The 15,278-nt window shown below is 49.6% G+C and overlaps 1 protein-coding gene across 1 annotated transcript; it reads left to right on the top strand.

Moving 5' to 3' along the window:
• The first annotated feature begins 13,669 nt into the window (after positions 1 to 13,669).
• Positions 13,670 to 14,818, top strand: LOC130595244 (forkhead box protein E4-like). The gene has a single exon (XM_057401809.1). The coding sequence runs from the start codon at positions 13,670 to 13,672 to the stop codon at positions 14,816 to 14,818; it is 1,149 nt and encodes a 382-aa protein (XP_057257792.1).
• The last annotated feature ends 460 nt before the right edge of the window (positions 14,819 to 15,278 follow it).

The following is a 15,278-nucleotide window of genomic DNA, read 5'->3' as shown; positions in this document are numbered from 1 at the left end:
TGAAGCCTCCTACCCTGCAAAGCACCAAGCATCCTCAGAACTGCTTCAGCTTGGGTTTAAAGACCAGGTGATTTGTTTGCAGTGTAACTGTCTCAATCCTGACCCTGGGGAATGACACAGGAGCCATAGGACCTAGTGCAAAGCATAGGAGAATCCCCATAAATCTGCTCAGAACAGGCTGAAGGTTGCTCCTGCTCTGCTTCAAAACTGATCTGGATCCTGACTGATAGAGAAGGGAGCGGAGCCAAGGGCATCTGGTACTAGTGGGAGATTGCTGTCCATCTCTGCATGCCCAAAACCAGTGTTTATCCCACAGGGTTGAACTTAGAGCCCTAAAGCCCGGCAGGCTGGAGCCGCTGCTGGGCAAGCAAATAAACTACATGGGGACTTGTGTCCCCAAGAAATATTGAGTGATGAGCTCTCTGAGGCTCATATCCCAAAGGCAGTTGAGCACATTTGGACTTGAATGGGAGTTACGTGCTTTGAGTAATCTCGGAGGGTCTGGGTTCAACAACATTGCTGATACTTCTTTTTAATTAATTTTTTTTTTTATAATGCAGCAACTGGGAAATAAAAGCATCATCTAAAGAAGAAAATCACTCCATTAGTCTAATATTTTAATGAAGTGCTGTGCTATACTGCGGTCAGATGTAGGTGTTCGTAGGAGGCAGGCAGCAGCTTGCTTGTCACCCGTCCCAGCACAGAGAAATGTGTCCATTACACGTGCAAATGCAGTTTAGCCTGAAAATTGCTTTCAGGCAGCAAAACAAACAGCCTCTTGGAAGCCCTGCAAGTTTCACACTTGCTTTTGCATCTTGGTTCCTTAGGGAAAGGAGTCACCCGCTTGGGGGAAACAAACAGCCAGCATCGCCTGCTTGGCTGGGGGCTCATGTGGGTTTTACTCCAGCCCAGCAAGCGCCTGGAGCTACTCTGAGGCTATGCCAAGTCCTCTGGGAGGTTTTGTAACAAACACCTTGTAAAATGCAAGTATTTGAGTAGTAACGTTCAGGAGCAATGTGCCAGGCTGAGCAGCAACTGCTCAGGGTGTTTGCTATCTTGTTTGAAACTTAAGGATGCGCCAGAGACAAAAGCATTAAATACCCGTTCACAACCAATACACTCATCCCTCAGTTAATGGTCAGGTTTATGAGCCATTTGTTGTAAAAAAAGCAGCGACCCTAGTTAATGAGCAGCCTATTTATTGTTTCTTAATCATTTGACAGCAGTTCATAACTGTGTCTTGTTTTCTATTATGGGCACAATAGCATTAAGTGTGCTCATTCCCCGTGTACTATCTCTGAAATTAATTTTCACTTTGAAAACCGCTCATATTCTTCCAAACACAGGATTATATTTAAATGGAAAAGTAGTTCTTTCAGATGATTGTTTTCAAAAGAACCCATTCCTTGCCCTGTTTTGGGTTATTAAAGCTTTTTTGGGTTTATTGCAGGCATTTTTAGCTCCAGGAAGTTGGGCAATGGAGGAGGCTGCGATAAGTGTTGGAAAGTGCTTTGGGGAGACTGTGGGGATCAATATTGTGTGTAATCTTGGTCAAGTCACTGAACGCCTAATGGTAAGGAGACCCTTTATGTTTTGGGGGGATTATTAATTATCTGACAATGTCTCTCTGGTGTCTCTGCCTTTCTGTGGGGTTTCAATAAAGTCTTAAAGAGCTTTGAGCCTGACTGAAGGGACTGGACAGTTTCATCTCCAGGTGAACCTCCATACTGGAGCTCCAGTACAGGAGGTATCATGCCCAGACCTGCTCATTTTGCATCATGCTTTTCACCTGGAGATACTAAACCATGGAGGTGCTTGCATCCCTCCAATGGTACAGAAGTTACCCCTCCTTCAAGTGCTTGCCTTTCCTCAGGTCTCTTGATTTAGAGCTGTGAGAGAAGCCTACACCCACTGCCAACCAAGCAGCAGGGAGTTGAGGCAGCAGCATAGCCTGGGAATGCTTATGGGATGCTCAGTAACATCCCATCAACTTATCAGGGGCTCAGCACCAGCCTGAATTGGACCATTAAAGTGATCTGCAAAGTTTAAGTGTTCTTTCTTTTCCCACCAACTACAATATTCAGGGGAATGCTGATATAGAAGAGAGAACTCCTGGCGATGGCTGGGGTAGGAACAAATTACTTTCCCACTAGGGAAAGGTCATCTGTGAAATTTCATGGACAGTCCCCCCATGTTCACTAAACACCCCCTTCCTCTGGCTGCCTTTTTTTATGTTATTTTATTATTATTATGTTTTTGTGTGTGTAATTGCGTGTCAGACCAAGTGCACTCAGAATGTGAGCAGGGTCTGATACAAGGAGGGTGAAATGAGATAATCCATGTTTTCATCATTCATAGGCCTCTCTTTTCACGGGCCGTGGGCCGTACTTTATTAGGCTGAGCAGCTCTGGGCCTGCAAGAAAGAGGAGCCCTTTCTCATCCCGATGAGAATAGTGCTGTGAATGGATTCCAAGTGTTTACTCAGCATTTGTCTCGTGGTTTATCAAAGGAATGAGGAGGAGGTGCCGACAGACCTTTTGTCCTGCTGATGTGTTATGACAATGTTCCATGAATATGCAGAATGGCAGAAGGGATTAGAGCCAGTACAATTCCCCTCCGGCACTTTTTTTTTCCCCCTTTTTTTTTTCTTTTTCTATTTTTTTCTCTATTGCCTGGGATGTTCAGGGCTTTAAGAGTGACCTGCTCACAGTCAGGGCACTAAACATCAGATTTTCCTGCAGATAGGGGTGTAAAAATCCCACACTTGTCCAAAGCTGTTAACATCTGACTTGAAGGTTGGGCTGCCTTAGTCACTAGCTGCTCTTTATGAAATTTTGGCTGGCAGGAACTGCCTGGCTGAATGCTTTGTGTTTGGGGAAATGTGGAGATATTGGGGCATAGTTAAAACTTGAGTCAATCAGTGACACGTGAAGCCCGGGCCAGTGACGATGTGACTGCTGCTCTTCGGTCTGCTGCTGGTGGTGTAGGCTGGCAGTGGTACCTCACTGTGTTTTTAATGTTGCTTCCCACAGTCCCGATCCAAGAGTTTGGGTGTGATTCAGTAAATGGTGCTGACATCAGGCGCGGATGCTCTTCATGCTCTGTGTGCCGTTTTGGATGGGCAGGTTAATGAGTTAACACTTGCAATACACCTCTGAGGCAGGTGATGAATGTTGCCTCCGTTTTCAGTGTGGGGAGACTCCAGCAAGATGGTGTAAATCCAACCTTTCCTCTTGTGTTTCTTGACCCTTCTTCTCCAAGTAAGTCTGCTGAGCAACGGTCAGCAGCTATCAGCCTATTATTAAGGCTGGTGATGTATTTCTCATATGTATTTGAGCAAAGATGTCCCATCTGAAAAATGACCCTCTGTTGGTTTCCTACATCTCAAAAACCTTTTCTGTCCTGGTCTCCTAATGGTGTGTGTGGGAGCTCCCCAGATACATGAGGGGAATGATGACTTTGTGCTCTGGTTGGGTCTCATCCTGGGAAGAAGGGTGTTGGGATGTTCTCAGCACTGGTCTGATTCTGCTCCCATCCAGATGTAAGCACTGCTGAGAACTGTTAAATCCACCCACAATCTCCCACACCTCATCCAGAAAGGTGAAACTGGCCTGTTCCAGCCTTGCTGCATATGGTTAAACTGGTTTCCAGTATGTCCTGCCTTTCTGTTTGGGATTTTGGTTGCTCTGTGGAGGATCGGGAGGCCATTTGGCCTGGATCAAATGAGATCCAGACACAGTCTGGATATGGGATATATGGGACATAGCCTGCTCTCATCAAGCTCATGTTAATCACCCTGGCTGTGATGACCCCCCCTGATGGGACATCCTGGGAAAGCAGCTGTGAGAGGGGGGAAATTGCCATCAGCTCCTCCTTTGCAGGGACATTTGTGCAGCAATGCTCTGAAGGTGACCAAGGATATCAGGTTGCATGGAGCTGCTCTACTTCTGTCCCCATGGCATATGTGGCATGCAGGGCTCTGTTCTGGATCCTGTGTAGAGCATCCCATGGCAGACTTAGCCTGGGGTAACCATTGCCATTGGTTTTCCCCAGAATGGGGGTGTCCCTCACAAGCATCAGCCTGAACAAGGTTTGTGAACCCCTCTGGGGCATCAAGTCTCTGTTTGCAGAACATGGTACTTGCTGAGTGTGGGGTTGCCAAGTTCGTAATCTGAGCGTATGTATGGGGAATGGTGAAGGAAGAGGCAGAGCCTGCTCGCAAGTCCTGGCTCTGGCCGTGCAGGGGTACCGCCTACCATTGTGACATGCTTATTCTGCTTGCTGAAGTCTCTCTCTGCCCACCCGGGTACACAAGCAGTAATTAGGTTAATGAATTTTAATACAGTTCTCCCAAGCCTAGCTCTTGTCTGGTGGCTCCATCAGAGCAGTTGGCAATGGCTCCTGCTGACAGAGGGTGTGTGCTGTGATTTGCTCTCTGGGGACATTCTGGGTTGGTCTTGCCTTTGGTGGAGAAGTGACTTCCTAACTCCAGAGACCAAGGACTGCTGCTTGGCTGGTGCTGACATCCTCTCTGTGGGGTTTGCTGAGCACTGGGATGTGTTCCTGGCAGCTGATGATGGGGGACCTGAAGCACTTTGGGCTTGGTGCTCAGGCCAGCCAAATTCTTGAGGCTGGCTTAAAAAGAAAAAGCCTTTTCCCCCATCTACCTGCTTTCATCACGATCAGCAGTGCTGGATGTTTCTTTGCCCTCTGGTGATGTGCACAGTTTTAACATTGTCCTTTGCAACCGGGACTCCTCAGCTGTGGTGTAAGGAAAAACAAAACAATTCAATGGGAATAAATTCCTCCCACCCTGAGGAACCTGTGATGAAAACACAAGGGTTGGCAGCCCTGGGAAGGAGGCCAACCTCGGTCCCACGGGACGCTTGCAGCACAGACACCTGGCTGTTGAAAAGGCCTTCCACCCTCCTTTGCTCATCTTTTATCCGCTGGGATTTTGTTGATGCTGGAGGCTGCATCTGCCCCCTTTTTCCTTAGGACTTGTTTACGACCAGATAATTCAGTAGTAGAAGCTGCTGACTCTCTGGTGGGTGCTGGGATGCTGCTGGCTGCTTGCTGGGGCTCCTCTTAACCCCTTCAGCCCTGTGGTTAAGTACGTATATCTGTGTTGATGTGCCCTTCACCTGGGACTCGAGGCAGTTCTTTTGGCTTCCACTCTGCCTGAACATGTTTGTGCATCTTAGGATTGCTTTTTCTTTCTTTTCTTTTCTTAAAACTTTATGGCAGGATGCAAATGCCAGTTCCCATTGGTTTGGATGGGAGCTGGGTTCCTAAATTGCTCTTACAAACCTTGCCCAGACAATTAATACCAGAAAAATTATGACCAGATCCTGACTTCTTTCTTTTTAGCCCCTCTCCCAGGCTTGCTACAGGTTTCCTGGGTGTTTTCCCCCTTGTGTGGTGGGGGACAAGCTGCTCATTTTTGGTCTTTTGTGTCTAAAGATATGCTATGCCTACTAAGAGAGATACAAGGCAGGAATATTTGTGTAAATCTTGTGCCCTCCAAGTTTGGTGGAAAGAAAATGGGTAATATTCAACCATCTGAGCATCTTCCAAAGAGCAGTATGTAATGCAATAAACTGACCAAGAAAATGGAAGGAGGCACTTGATGCTCAGTGTTGCTTTCTGACTTCTTCAGGAAGCAAAATCTGTATCAGGCCTGCCACTCTTATGTCCTGAAGATCTTCAACTCATGTTTTCTAGTGAAGGATTTAATGCCATTTTGAAGAGGTTTTCTTCCCATAGCATTGGGGACACCACCTCCCTCCCAGCCTGGCTCCCATCATGAAGCTCTGCTGAAGGTCATTCAATGTTTCTTCTGCAAGAGCAAAATATCCTCTTGGTCATCCCTGGGAGAGAAAACCCTCCCTTCCTTGGTGTCTTGGGTGTCAGCAGACCTGCCATGCAAGATGGCCTTCTTGCTACTGAGCTCTCTCCTTTCAAGTCCATCAGATGGAGCAGGTGGATGAAAAGTTGAGACAAATACTGATGTTCTGCCTGCAATGGAAAAAGAAGGGTCTTGTGCTCTTTTACCACAGGTTTTTCTTCCAGGAAACTCCATCATAGTCTCTTACTCGCCCATTGCTGTTCAAAAGCTAAGTTCTGAAGGTTTAGAGGAAACTTAATGTGTCTAGTTAAGCCATTAGCTCCATCCTATAGAGTCATGGTAAAAAATGTATTTAACACAAACAAAAACTAAATGCATGCAATATATACAGTGGAACTAAACGAACAAGATGTATGGGGAAAAGCTTTCAGAGATGCTGATTAGATGCATCTGCAAAGTCAACATGAATGAGATTCTTGGTTCCATCAGAGAGTATTCAGACTGTGGCCCTGATTATGCCACTGGCTTGCTGCTGTACTCCAGATGAGTCTTTTATGCTCTGCTTGCTATCCCTGTTTGGAAATGGGCAAAATAATTTCTGACCTTTCCCCAAGAACATACTGTATTGGATGTTTTTAAAGAAGGGTGTTTGAGGTTGACATCGTGTGGTCTCCAGTCCATGCTTATGGGCCTCCCTTGAGCCTGAGATGTAGTGCAAGCTGAGCTCTCTTCCATGCTCAGCTGGTAAGGGAGGTCAATGTCCTGGTTTGCACTTATCCTGTTGGGTACCCAGGATCCAAGCCAGGTTTTGAGTCTAAAGCCATCTCCATCAGTGACCTGTGTCATAGTGCCTGGGTGAAGACCATGAGCTGGGCAGGACAGCCCTGTGAGCTGGCAAAAAACCAACAGAAAGAGATGTGAGAGAGGCTTGGAGCCTCAGGAGAGAAACCAGAGTCCACTGCTTGGAGGTCTGGGAGGAATGAGTGCCGCTTTTGAGTGAACCAATCTCCTTAGGTCATAGATCTGTCCCAGATATGCTGGTGACTGGCATTAACTGTTTCTCATACAGAAACAATTCGCCAAAACCCACATCTTGAATAGCTAGGGTGCAGCTGGGATACCACTGCGGAAAGAGAAGTGATATGGTGTGATCCTCCAGAACAGTTGCTCCAGAGGAAGCAGTGATGGATAAACCACAAATACTATCCCCAGGCACTTGGCTGTGGCAGATGCTGCCCAGGACCTGGATGCTGGTGCCAGCTGCCTACTTGCATCAAACACTCCTCTGATATGGAGTTTCCTATCTCAGCTGGAGGACCCCAGTGGCCACAGCTACTTCACAAGTGGCAGATGGAAATGAATTGGCTAGATCTCTGTGGACCCCCAGGATAAAGAAATGTCTGGGATGATTTCCCCAGCCCAAAGTAGCACCAGGAAGGGATGGTTTGGCTGGGAGGAATGTGAGACAAACACTGTGATTCATATTTGTCCAGTCTGATTTGAGTCTGAATCATTTCTCTTGCCTTCTCACGAGGAAATGATATGATGAACCCTGGCCTGTCATGGATGGAGAACTTTTTCCTACACCACATGCTCTTTGAAGTCATTTCATGAAATGCAATTGATCATTTGTGGAGTGATCTCAAAGGCAGATGAGGTCTTCACAACCTTAGCTAAGTTGTCTCCCCTCCAGACAGACAGCTTCTCCACCAGCATAGACATGTGGCGAGATGTCCCTTTTTGAGGTAGAAGGGCTAGGCAGTGGCTAGGCCACCATCTCTATATGCCTTGCTCCTGAGCTTGCTGCTTCTCTCACCAGGCTTTAGGATGCCCAGCAGCGGTGCTGTGCTTGATTACCCAGCCTCCATCCATCTGGACCCACCAGCTCATGGGGTGCCCTGTACCTCCTGCTGGGGTTCGTGCTCCCCCTGCGCTATCAGGAGGGGATTGCCAGAGATGCCTGCCTAGGCTGGGGGGATTAAAGAGCCTTTGTTTCAAAAGCATTTTAAGCAGTGAGGAAAAAAACAACCTGCCAGCCCGGCTGCAGGCAGATCAGGCTGAAGGTAGGAGACACAGGGAAATTTTCCATGACAGAGGTGTGCTCCTGGCCTAAGGGGAGGGAAAAAGGCTATTATGGTTGGAGTGAATTAAATTACTGCTGGCAGGAGCATTAAACAGAAGAAAAAGAGAGCGGGTAGAGAGCTAGGAAAGTGGGATTTTAACTGTCTGCCTGGCTTGCAGCTTGTTGGTCTGGGAGTTGTGAAAGAGTAACAAATGGACAAGGAAAAGGGGAAATCCTCGTCTGGGAGCCTTGCTGTTCAGTTTCTGGCACTTGGACATCAGCTCCTTGATTTCATTGAAAACTACAAGCCTCTGGGGGTTTGGGGGCTAGCTGGAGCTGTGGTGTAGACAGGGTCTGTGCGGCAGAAATGCCTCTCGCTTGGCAGTATGGGCAGGGATTCCCGATGTGGAAGGCTCGGGTTAACCTGGTATAGAGTCAGGGAGAGGGAAATCGTGTGGGAGTGCAGGAAACAGTCCTACTGCAGTGCTCATGTCCAGGCTGAGTTTTCCTACCTGTTCCTGTCCTGTTCTTATGATCCTCAGATTTGCAGCAGCTTTCAGCAGGATCAATAGGTCAGGTTGTCCCATGGATCTTGCTGCCAGTTTATATGGTGAAAGCATCAAAGTCTTCTGAGGAGAAGCCATGAATGAGTCTGGTAGAACAACCATGCAGGGCACCGAGCTTTAACCACCTGCCTCACTTCCTCCGAACAAAAACCTGGGAAACCTGGTCAGTGTGCATCAGCGTTTTGTTGGGGGAGTTTAAGGAGAATCTTTAAGCAGAGTTGGAGGCAGCTGGAAAGCAGAAGACAGGTTTATTGTGAAGATCTGGTCTTGCAAGGGTTGTCCTCAGTACTTGTGTGTGATGGTTTCTTCCATTTCCTCTGTGTGATGTGTAGCCTGAATCCTTCCAGGGTAGAAGGATGGTCAGAAGACACTCAAGACTGTCCCCTGCTCAGAGCAGTTTGTTGGCTGGCCAGGTTCACTGTGAGGGGTTTTTGGACCCCTGTTGCGGCTGTATTACAATGACATAACAGTGTCTTTGGGTTTCTAGGCTATTTAGTATTACCTTATAAAAATAGATATTTAAATGTTCTTTACTAACCCCATGCATGACCCACACTTCTCAGTGTATTGAAACCACTGGGTAGGACAGCTGAGCCAGCAGGGAGAGGACCAGCTCAGCCTGGCTCTTATGCTTTCTTTTAGGCTTGGGTTTTGGCCATGAGTTATGGACCTAGGGCAGGAATTTGGGGGTATTTTTGTTCCAGGAAAAGGGAAAATTAAATAATTATTCACGCTAAATATTGAGGTTTGTTTTGAACAAAAATAGCACCAAAGTTTATAGAAGCCAAGTCTCCAAAACTCCAAACCAAATTTTGCTCCTGAATCATGGCTTTCAGTAGCTCAAGTCCCTTAGAATTATCTTTTTATTTCCCTTCAAGCTTAACCAAATAAATATTTCTATTAAGAATATTATTTTTGGACAACAGAAAGAAAGGGCTGATTTTGCTCCCATGCCCTTTATTTCCATGGGAATAAAAGAAAACTTTACAGGGGGGAGAAAATCTGGACTGGTTGTAGTGGGGGGGGGAATGACCCAACCAAACCCTTGCCTGCAAAGGTGAAGAGTAGTTTGCAAGATTTTCTGCAGGAATTTTTCCCTCATGTTCCCCAGTTTGGTGTATGCTTTACCTATACTTTTCATGAGGAACTGATTTTACCTGGACCTTGCTGCACAATCGCCTACAAAGCCATTACTGACTCCAAGAATTAATTTTCAGGAATAATTTATTTGGTTTGATTATCCACTTCCTGCACCTCGAAGAAGTGCAATAGCTCAGGGAAGGGTGTTTAATTGTGGCTCCTTTGACCCCAGGTGTCATTGCCTGGTGTCCTGGGCTGGTTTTCGTATGGCTGTTGATCCTGTACCCAAGCACCATGGTGCCCCAGCTCCTGCATGTGTGCTAGCTGTGGTTACAAGCACAGTGTTGTCAGAGTCTACTGCTTCTGTTCTCCACCACATGTTCCTCCTCACATGAGGAAATTCTCCCAGGATAAAAGGATTTCCTCCCCTGCAAGTGTAGTTGCCTCATCTTAAGGTACTGAGCTCTTACATGAGTGACTCAATTCACCTTCTGGCGGTGAAGCTAAGTAGCTGTGATGGGAGGGTCTCTCAAGCTTCTTCTGACGGTCTCCATCTGGGACTTTGGAGCATGGAAGGGTTCAGACAGAGATGTGCTGATGGTGGGAATGAGTCCAACTGTTGCTATTTCAAGGCAGTAGTATACATACAGCATTTGGATGTCCCACGTGTTTGGTTGTTAGTTGGGGTGTTTCAGGGTCACGCTAAGAGCACCATCAACAGGTCATCTATCATTGAGATATCCCTCAGAGGCCAATGCTGGCTGGAGGATGCTCTGAACTGCTCAGTGGGAAAGTCCTTGGGTGAGGAACCAGGACTCCCACCCCCTGTTCTTCCTTGCACATCCCAGGGGTGGCTGAGATACTGCTTCATGAATAAAGGGAGGGCTTTGCAAAGAAGGATGCTCCAAATGCAACTCTGCCCAGTGCAGATACCTAGGCTACTGTTTCACCCAAGACAGGGCAAAAACACTGGTGTCTGAGCATGGCCTCGTTAAAGAATGTGAACATCCCACCAAGTTATCTTCATCTTGCATGCAGTTCAATAGAAACACTTTGCATGTTTTCTAAACCATGTGGTTGCAAAGAGCAGCTTGGAAATGTGAGCTGGGTACCACTGATGTACCCTGCTTGGGTGCATGGAGTGCTTGGAACAGCAGCTCTCTGAGGGTGCACAGCCCCTATTCCTCTGCAGTGAAGCAAGTTCACTCATGCTGTAAAGATATTTCTAAAGGAGGGTGCAGCTCTACTGCAAATGGTTTGGGGGCTGAAGGTAAAAAAAGCAGTGAAAATCATTCTGCATACTCTGTTAGGATGAACTGATTCAGAAGGCAGCAGATGCTGGCAAGACTTACATATACTTAGTATATGTGATTTATTTCTTCCTTGTCACCTCATTTTAAAGAGAGATCCCGATTGCATTTGTTTGGTAGCCGTCTTTATTATGGTCTTCTTTTTATAAAAGATCTGGGCCAGAAAAAGCACCCTGAGTGAGAAAGCATATGTGGGAATCTGAGTCTGTCTGGTTTGGCTTTCCTTATTTGATGGTAAAACACAGTTTGTTTCCTGCCTGCCTCCGTCCCACTGTTTTATCCGCCTGTCAAAGCTAGTTTGACATCTGGGTCCTAACCCGGTGAAGTTGAGAGTGATTTGAATGGTCCCATCAGCTTTAAAGTAACTACTCACCAGCTGGAGTCTCAGCCAGCCGGAGATGGGGCCTGGGCTTCTCCCACTGCGTATAAAATGACATAAGATCAGGGCCTTGGACTGTAAACACTTCACACAGTTGGGTCTTCATACTCCGTTGTCCAGCTGAGATGTCTTTGTGCTAGATGTGATCTCAGGTGCAGGCAGCTCTAGACCCAGCCATACTGTTGGGTTTTCATTTCCAACTCTTTTTCTAATGTTTAGACTAATAAAAAAAAGGAGAAAGTGAGCGATAAGCAAGGGTTGTTTCATTTGACTGAATGAAAACAGCCGTTCCTCTTTCATACCCCATAACCCTTTTCCCTCCCAACCCATTCTTGCAAGATCAGAATACATTAAAGTCCTTGTATTGACATGAAAATCTCACCAGCCACTGTCTGCAGAGCTGAAAGTTTCCATCTCCCCTTGAGGGGGAATTTTCTTCATGCATCCTGGAGTGATCTTTAGTGACTCCCTTCTTGGGCATCTGTGCTGCTGCCCTCTGTAGTGAGTGGAAAAGTCAGATCCCCTGACTGAAACTAACTGGCCACATTCAGATACTTGCTCAATTTCTGTGTGAAGTATGAATCCATTTTTCCCCTCAGCTCTCCCAAGGTGAAGAAATGGTCCCTGCTATGCCCTTGATATGCTTTTCTCCCTGAAGATTTGTGTCTCTAAGGCTTTGTTTCATCTTTTCTCACCTGCTCTCTGCCCTCCAATCAGTGCCTGCTCTCCCGTTGTTATCCTCACTTAGCAGAAGGGAATCTGAAGCAGTTTACTCCAACAGCAGACCAGGACTGGACCCAGCATGGCTTTGTTAGACCCATGATTCCCTGCCTGAGCCCTGGGGAATGGAAGAAGAGCCGCAAATATCAGCAGGCAAAATAAAGCAAGAACAAAACCACACGCAGACACAAACAGGAATGAGCGATGGTGGGAAACAACCTGGTTGGTGAATTCAAAACCACTAGGACATGCTTAAACAGCTGAAGAATCTTTTCCAAAAGGCTGGCTTGGTTTTTGGTTTAAAAAGGAAGGGAGGAGATGATACAACCTGGTGGGATCACCTACTCACTTCTGTGAAAAAAGACTTTTATCCCGCTCTGCTATTGGAAGTACTTTCAACCAAATTACAGGGGTAAAAGCTGTGATTTTTACTCCATATGGACGGATCTGCTACTGCATTAATGGTATAGACATTTCCATCTGTGCTTGCAGGACGCAGACATGTAGTTACATACAAAGTTGTGAGCTGGCTATGGAAGTTCCCCTGGCTGGTCCAGCCCACCCTCATGCGGTGGCTCCCCTACCTGCTCCAGGCCGGGCTGTCCATGGATGGACATCTGTCTCAGAGGTGATGCCATGCACGGCAGCAATGGGTGAGGATGGTGTGAAAGCCCAAGGACTGTTTTGGTGCCAGTAAAGCAGCCAGCAGCACTCCAGTTCTGGTATTGGCTTATATTGTGGATGGGAGGCTGTGAGTCTGCCAGCCAGCTCTGGGATGTGGGATGAGATCCAAACAGGTTTTCCCTGAAACCCAGCAGGGCTTTCTGAGGCCGGTGTCTTCCTTCAGCTTCAGCCATGGGTTCAGCCCCTCTGCAGTGATAGAGAAATTCCTATTTCTGTCTGACCCTCAGTTGCCATCCCTGTCCCACTTTCCTTGCTCAACCTGCAGGAGGTACTTGCGGGCACCCCCAAGCTCTGCGGACCATTCCTTTCTCCTAAGGGAAAAGAAAAACCAAACCAACCAACTTTTTCTCAGTCTTTCCTTACCTAAGAGGTCTCACCAGGCTGCGAAGTAACTAAACTGAGGGGCTTGGTTTTGGAGAGAAACCCCTGGCTGGGCCGGCCTCTGAGCGCTTCTCGCATGGTAAGAAAGACAACGAAATCCAAGCGGTGGGGAGATCCCGGCGGTGGGTTACCTGCTGTGCTGCTGGGGGCTGCCTGCCGCACCAGTCTCGCCCCGGTCTGGCTGTGGGGACTCGCTTTGTTCAGTTTTTCCCCTGGGAGGAAACACCCGTTAAAAATAAAGTAAAAGATGGCCCGGGAGCGGAGCCGGCAGCAGCGCTGGCACCCGGGAACCTCGGGGAGGGACCGCTCGGGGGCATGGCTGCGAGGTAGAGCCTTATGGAGAGGCTGGGGGATTTAGCCATGGGATTCAGGACCCCTCCCCAGGGGCCTCCTCCTCCCGCCGAGGAAAGGGGCCGGGGCGGGCCGGGCACAACACACCCCTCGGGGGGGGGGGGGGGGGGGGCGGCGCCCCCTATATATTGCCAAGCTGCTCAGGACGGACCTCCCTACCACCGGGAGCTGCCGTGGCGCCTGCCCCCCTCCCCGTCCCCTCCCTTTTCCCCCTTCCCCTCCCCTGGGGGGGGCTTTTTCTCCCGCAGCCCCCCCGTCCTCCGAGGAGGAGGAAGGCGAGGGCCGTATATGAACGCGGCCGGCTTCCCCTGCCTCAGAGGCATGTGCACGCTGCCGGCGCCCAGCCCCGCCGCTGCGGCCAGCCCCGGCTCCCCCGGGCCGCCCCGGGGGTCTCCGTCGGTGAAGCCGGAGCCGCGGGGCGTTGGGAGCAGCCCGCCGCCGCCGCCCCCCGAGGAGCCGCCGCCTCCCGCCGGTGGCCGCCGCAGGAAGCGGCCGGTGCAGCGGGGCAAACCCCCCTACTCCTACATCGCCCTCATCGCCATGGCCATCGCCAACGCCGCCGAGAGGAAGCTCACCTTAGGGGGCATCTACAAGTTCATCACCGAGCGCTTCCCCTTCTACCGGGAGAACCCCAAGAAGTGGCAGAACAGCATCCGCCACAACCTCACCCTCAATGACTGCTTCGTCAAGATCCCCCGGGAGCCCGGCCACCCCGGTAAGGGCAACTACTGGACGCTGGACCCGGCCGCAGAGGACATGTTCGACAACGGGAGCTTCCTGCGCCGGAGGAAGCGCTTCAAGCGCACCGACATCACCACCTACCCCGGCTACATGCAAAACTCCAGTGCCTTCACACCCCCACCCGCCGGCCGCCCTGCAGCACCAGCAGCCCCCTACCCCAACACCCTCTGCTCGCCTGGCTACGGCCCCCAGCTCTCCAGCACTGTCTTCCACCCCTATGCTGCCGGGGCAGCACCTCCAGCACAGCATCCCAGGATGTTCAGCATCGACAGCCTCATCAGCGGGCAGCAGGCCCTGCAGCCCTCGCCGCCATCTGACCTGGGCCACCCATCACTGGGCTTGCCCGGGGCTGAGCTGGCTCCTACCTGCTCCACCAGCAGCTCCGAGCCTCCCTGCTTCCAGGCGCAGCCTGTCAGTCCCAGCTTGTTGGGCCGGGCTGGCCCTAACACCTTGGCTTACCCCTATGCTGCCTCACCCCCACATCTGCCCGTGGCACAGGGCAGCTACTCACCGGGCAGCCCGCAGCTCTATGGGGCTCCCAACAGACTGTCCCTGCCAGCCATGCGGCCTCCAGCCTGTGCTGAACATAGCGAGCAGCTCCTGGGGCTCTCTGCATCGTCCCTCGGCCAATTCGGCTCCAGCAACTCCTACATGAGGCAGCCCAATTTCCCCGCCAGCCTGGAGCGGTACATGTGATGGGGTCAGGGGAGGCTTGGCTGGATGTCCCAAAGCTCCCATAGGCAACTCTGGACATATGGACTTCTCCTTGCCATGGGGATTGGCTGGGGTGGGGTTGGGGGTCCTCAGGTTCTGGCTGTGTGCAGACACGCACTTATGGGGTGACCTAACTCATCTTTCTCAGCTTATGTTTAGCTGAAGGAAAGGTGATCTATTTTCCTACCCCATCCTCTCTTGGAAAAGACGTTCTCTGGCTTTGTTTGCCAGGCAGGTCTCCCCATGCCCAGGGGGTGTCCATTCCCCACAGCCCAACCCCAGGGATGCTGTCTGCAGGAGGGCACCTCGGGACAACTCTGGAGCAAGGAGGAGCACACCCAGGAGGTGGGTGCACGGTGTAACTGCAGGAACTGCCTCACAAATGGGCTTTCTTCCCTGGGTTCCTCCTGTATAGCTGGAATGAAAGTTACTAAAAAGACAA

Source organism: Pezoporus wallicus, unplaced genomic scaffold (genome assembly GCF_028554395.1).
Source record: "Pezoporus wallicus isolate ANWC-B61680 ecotype Strahan unplaced genomic scaffold, APGP_CSIRO_Pwel_v1 contig_1035, whole genome shotgun sequence".
Lineage (NCBI taxonomy): Eukaryota > Metazoa > Chordata > Aves > Psittaciformes > Psittacidae > Pezoporus > Pezoporus wallicus.
Note: the sequence above shows the minus strand (reverse complement) of the source record. Positions and strands in the feature narration are given on the sequence as shown.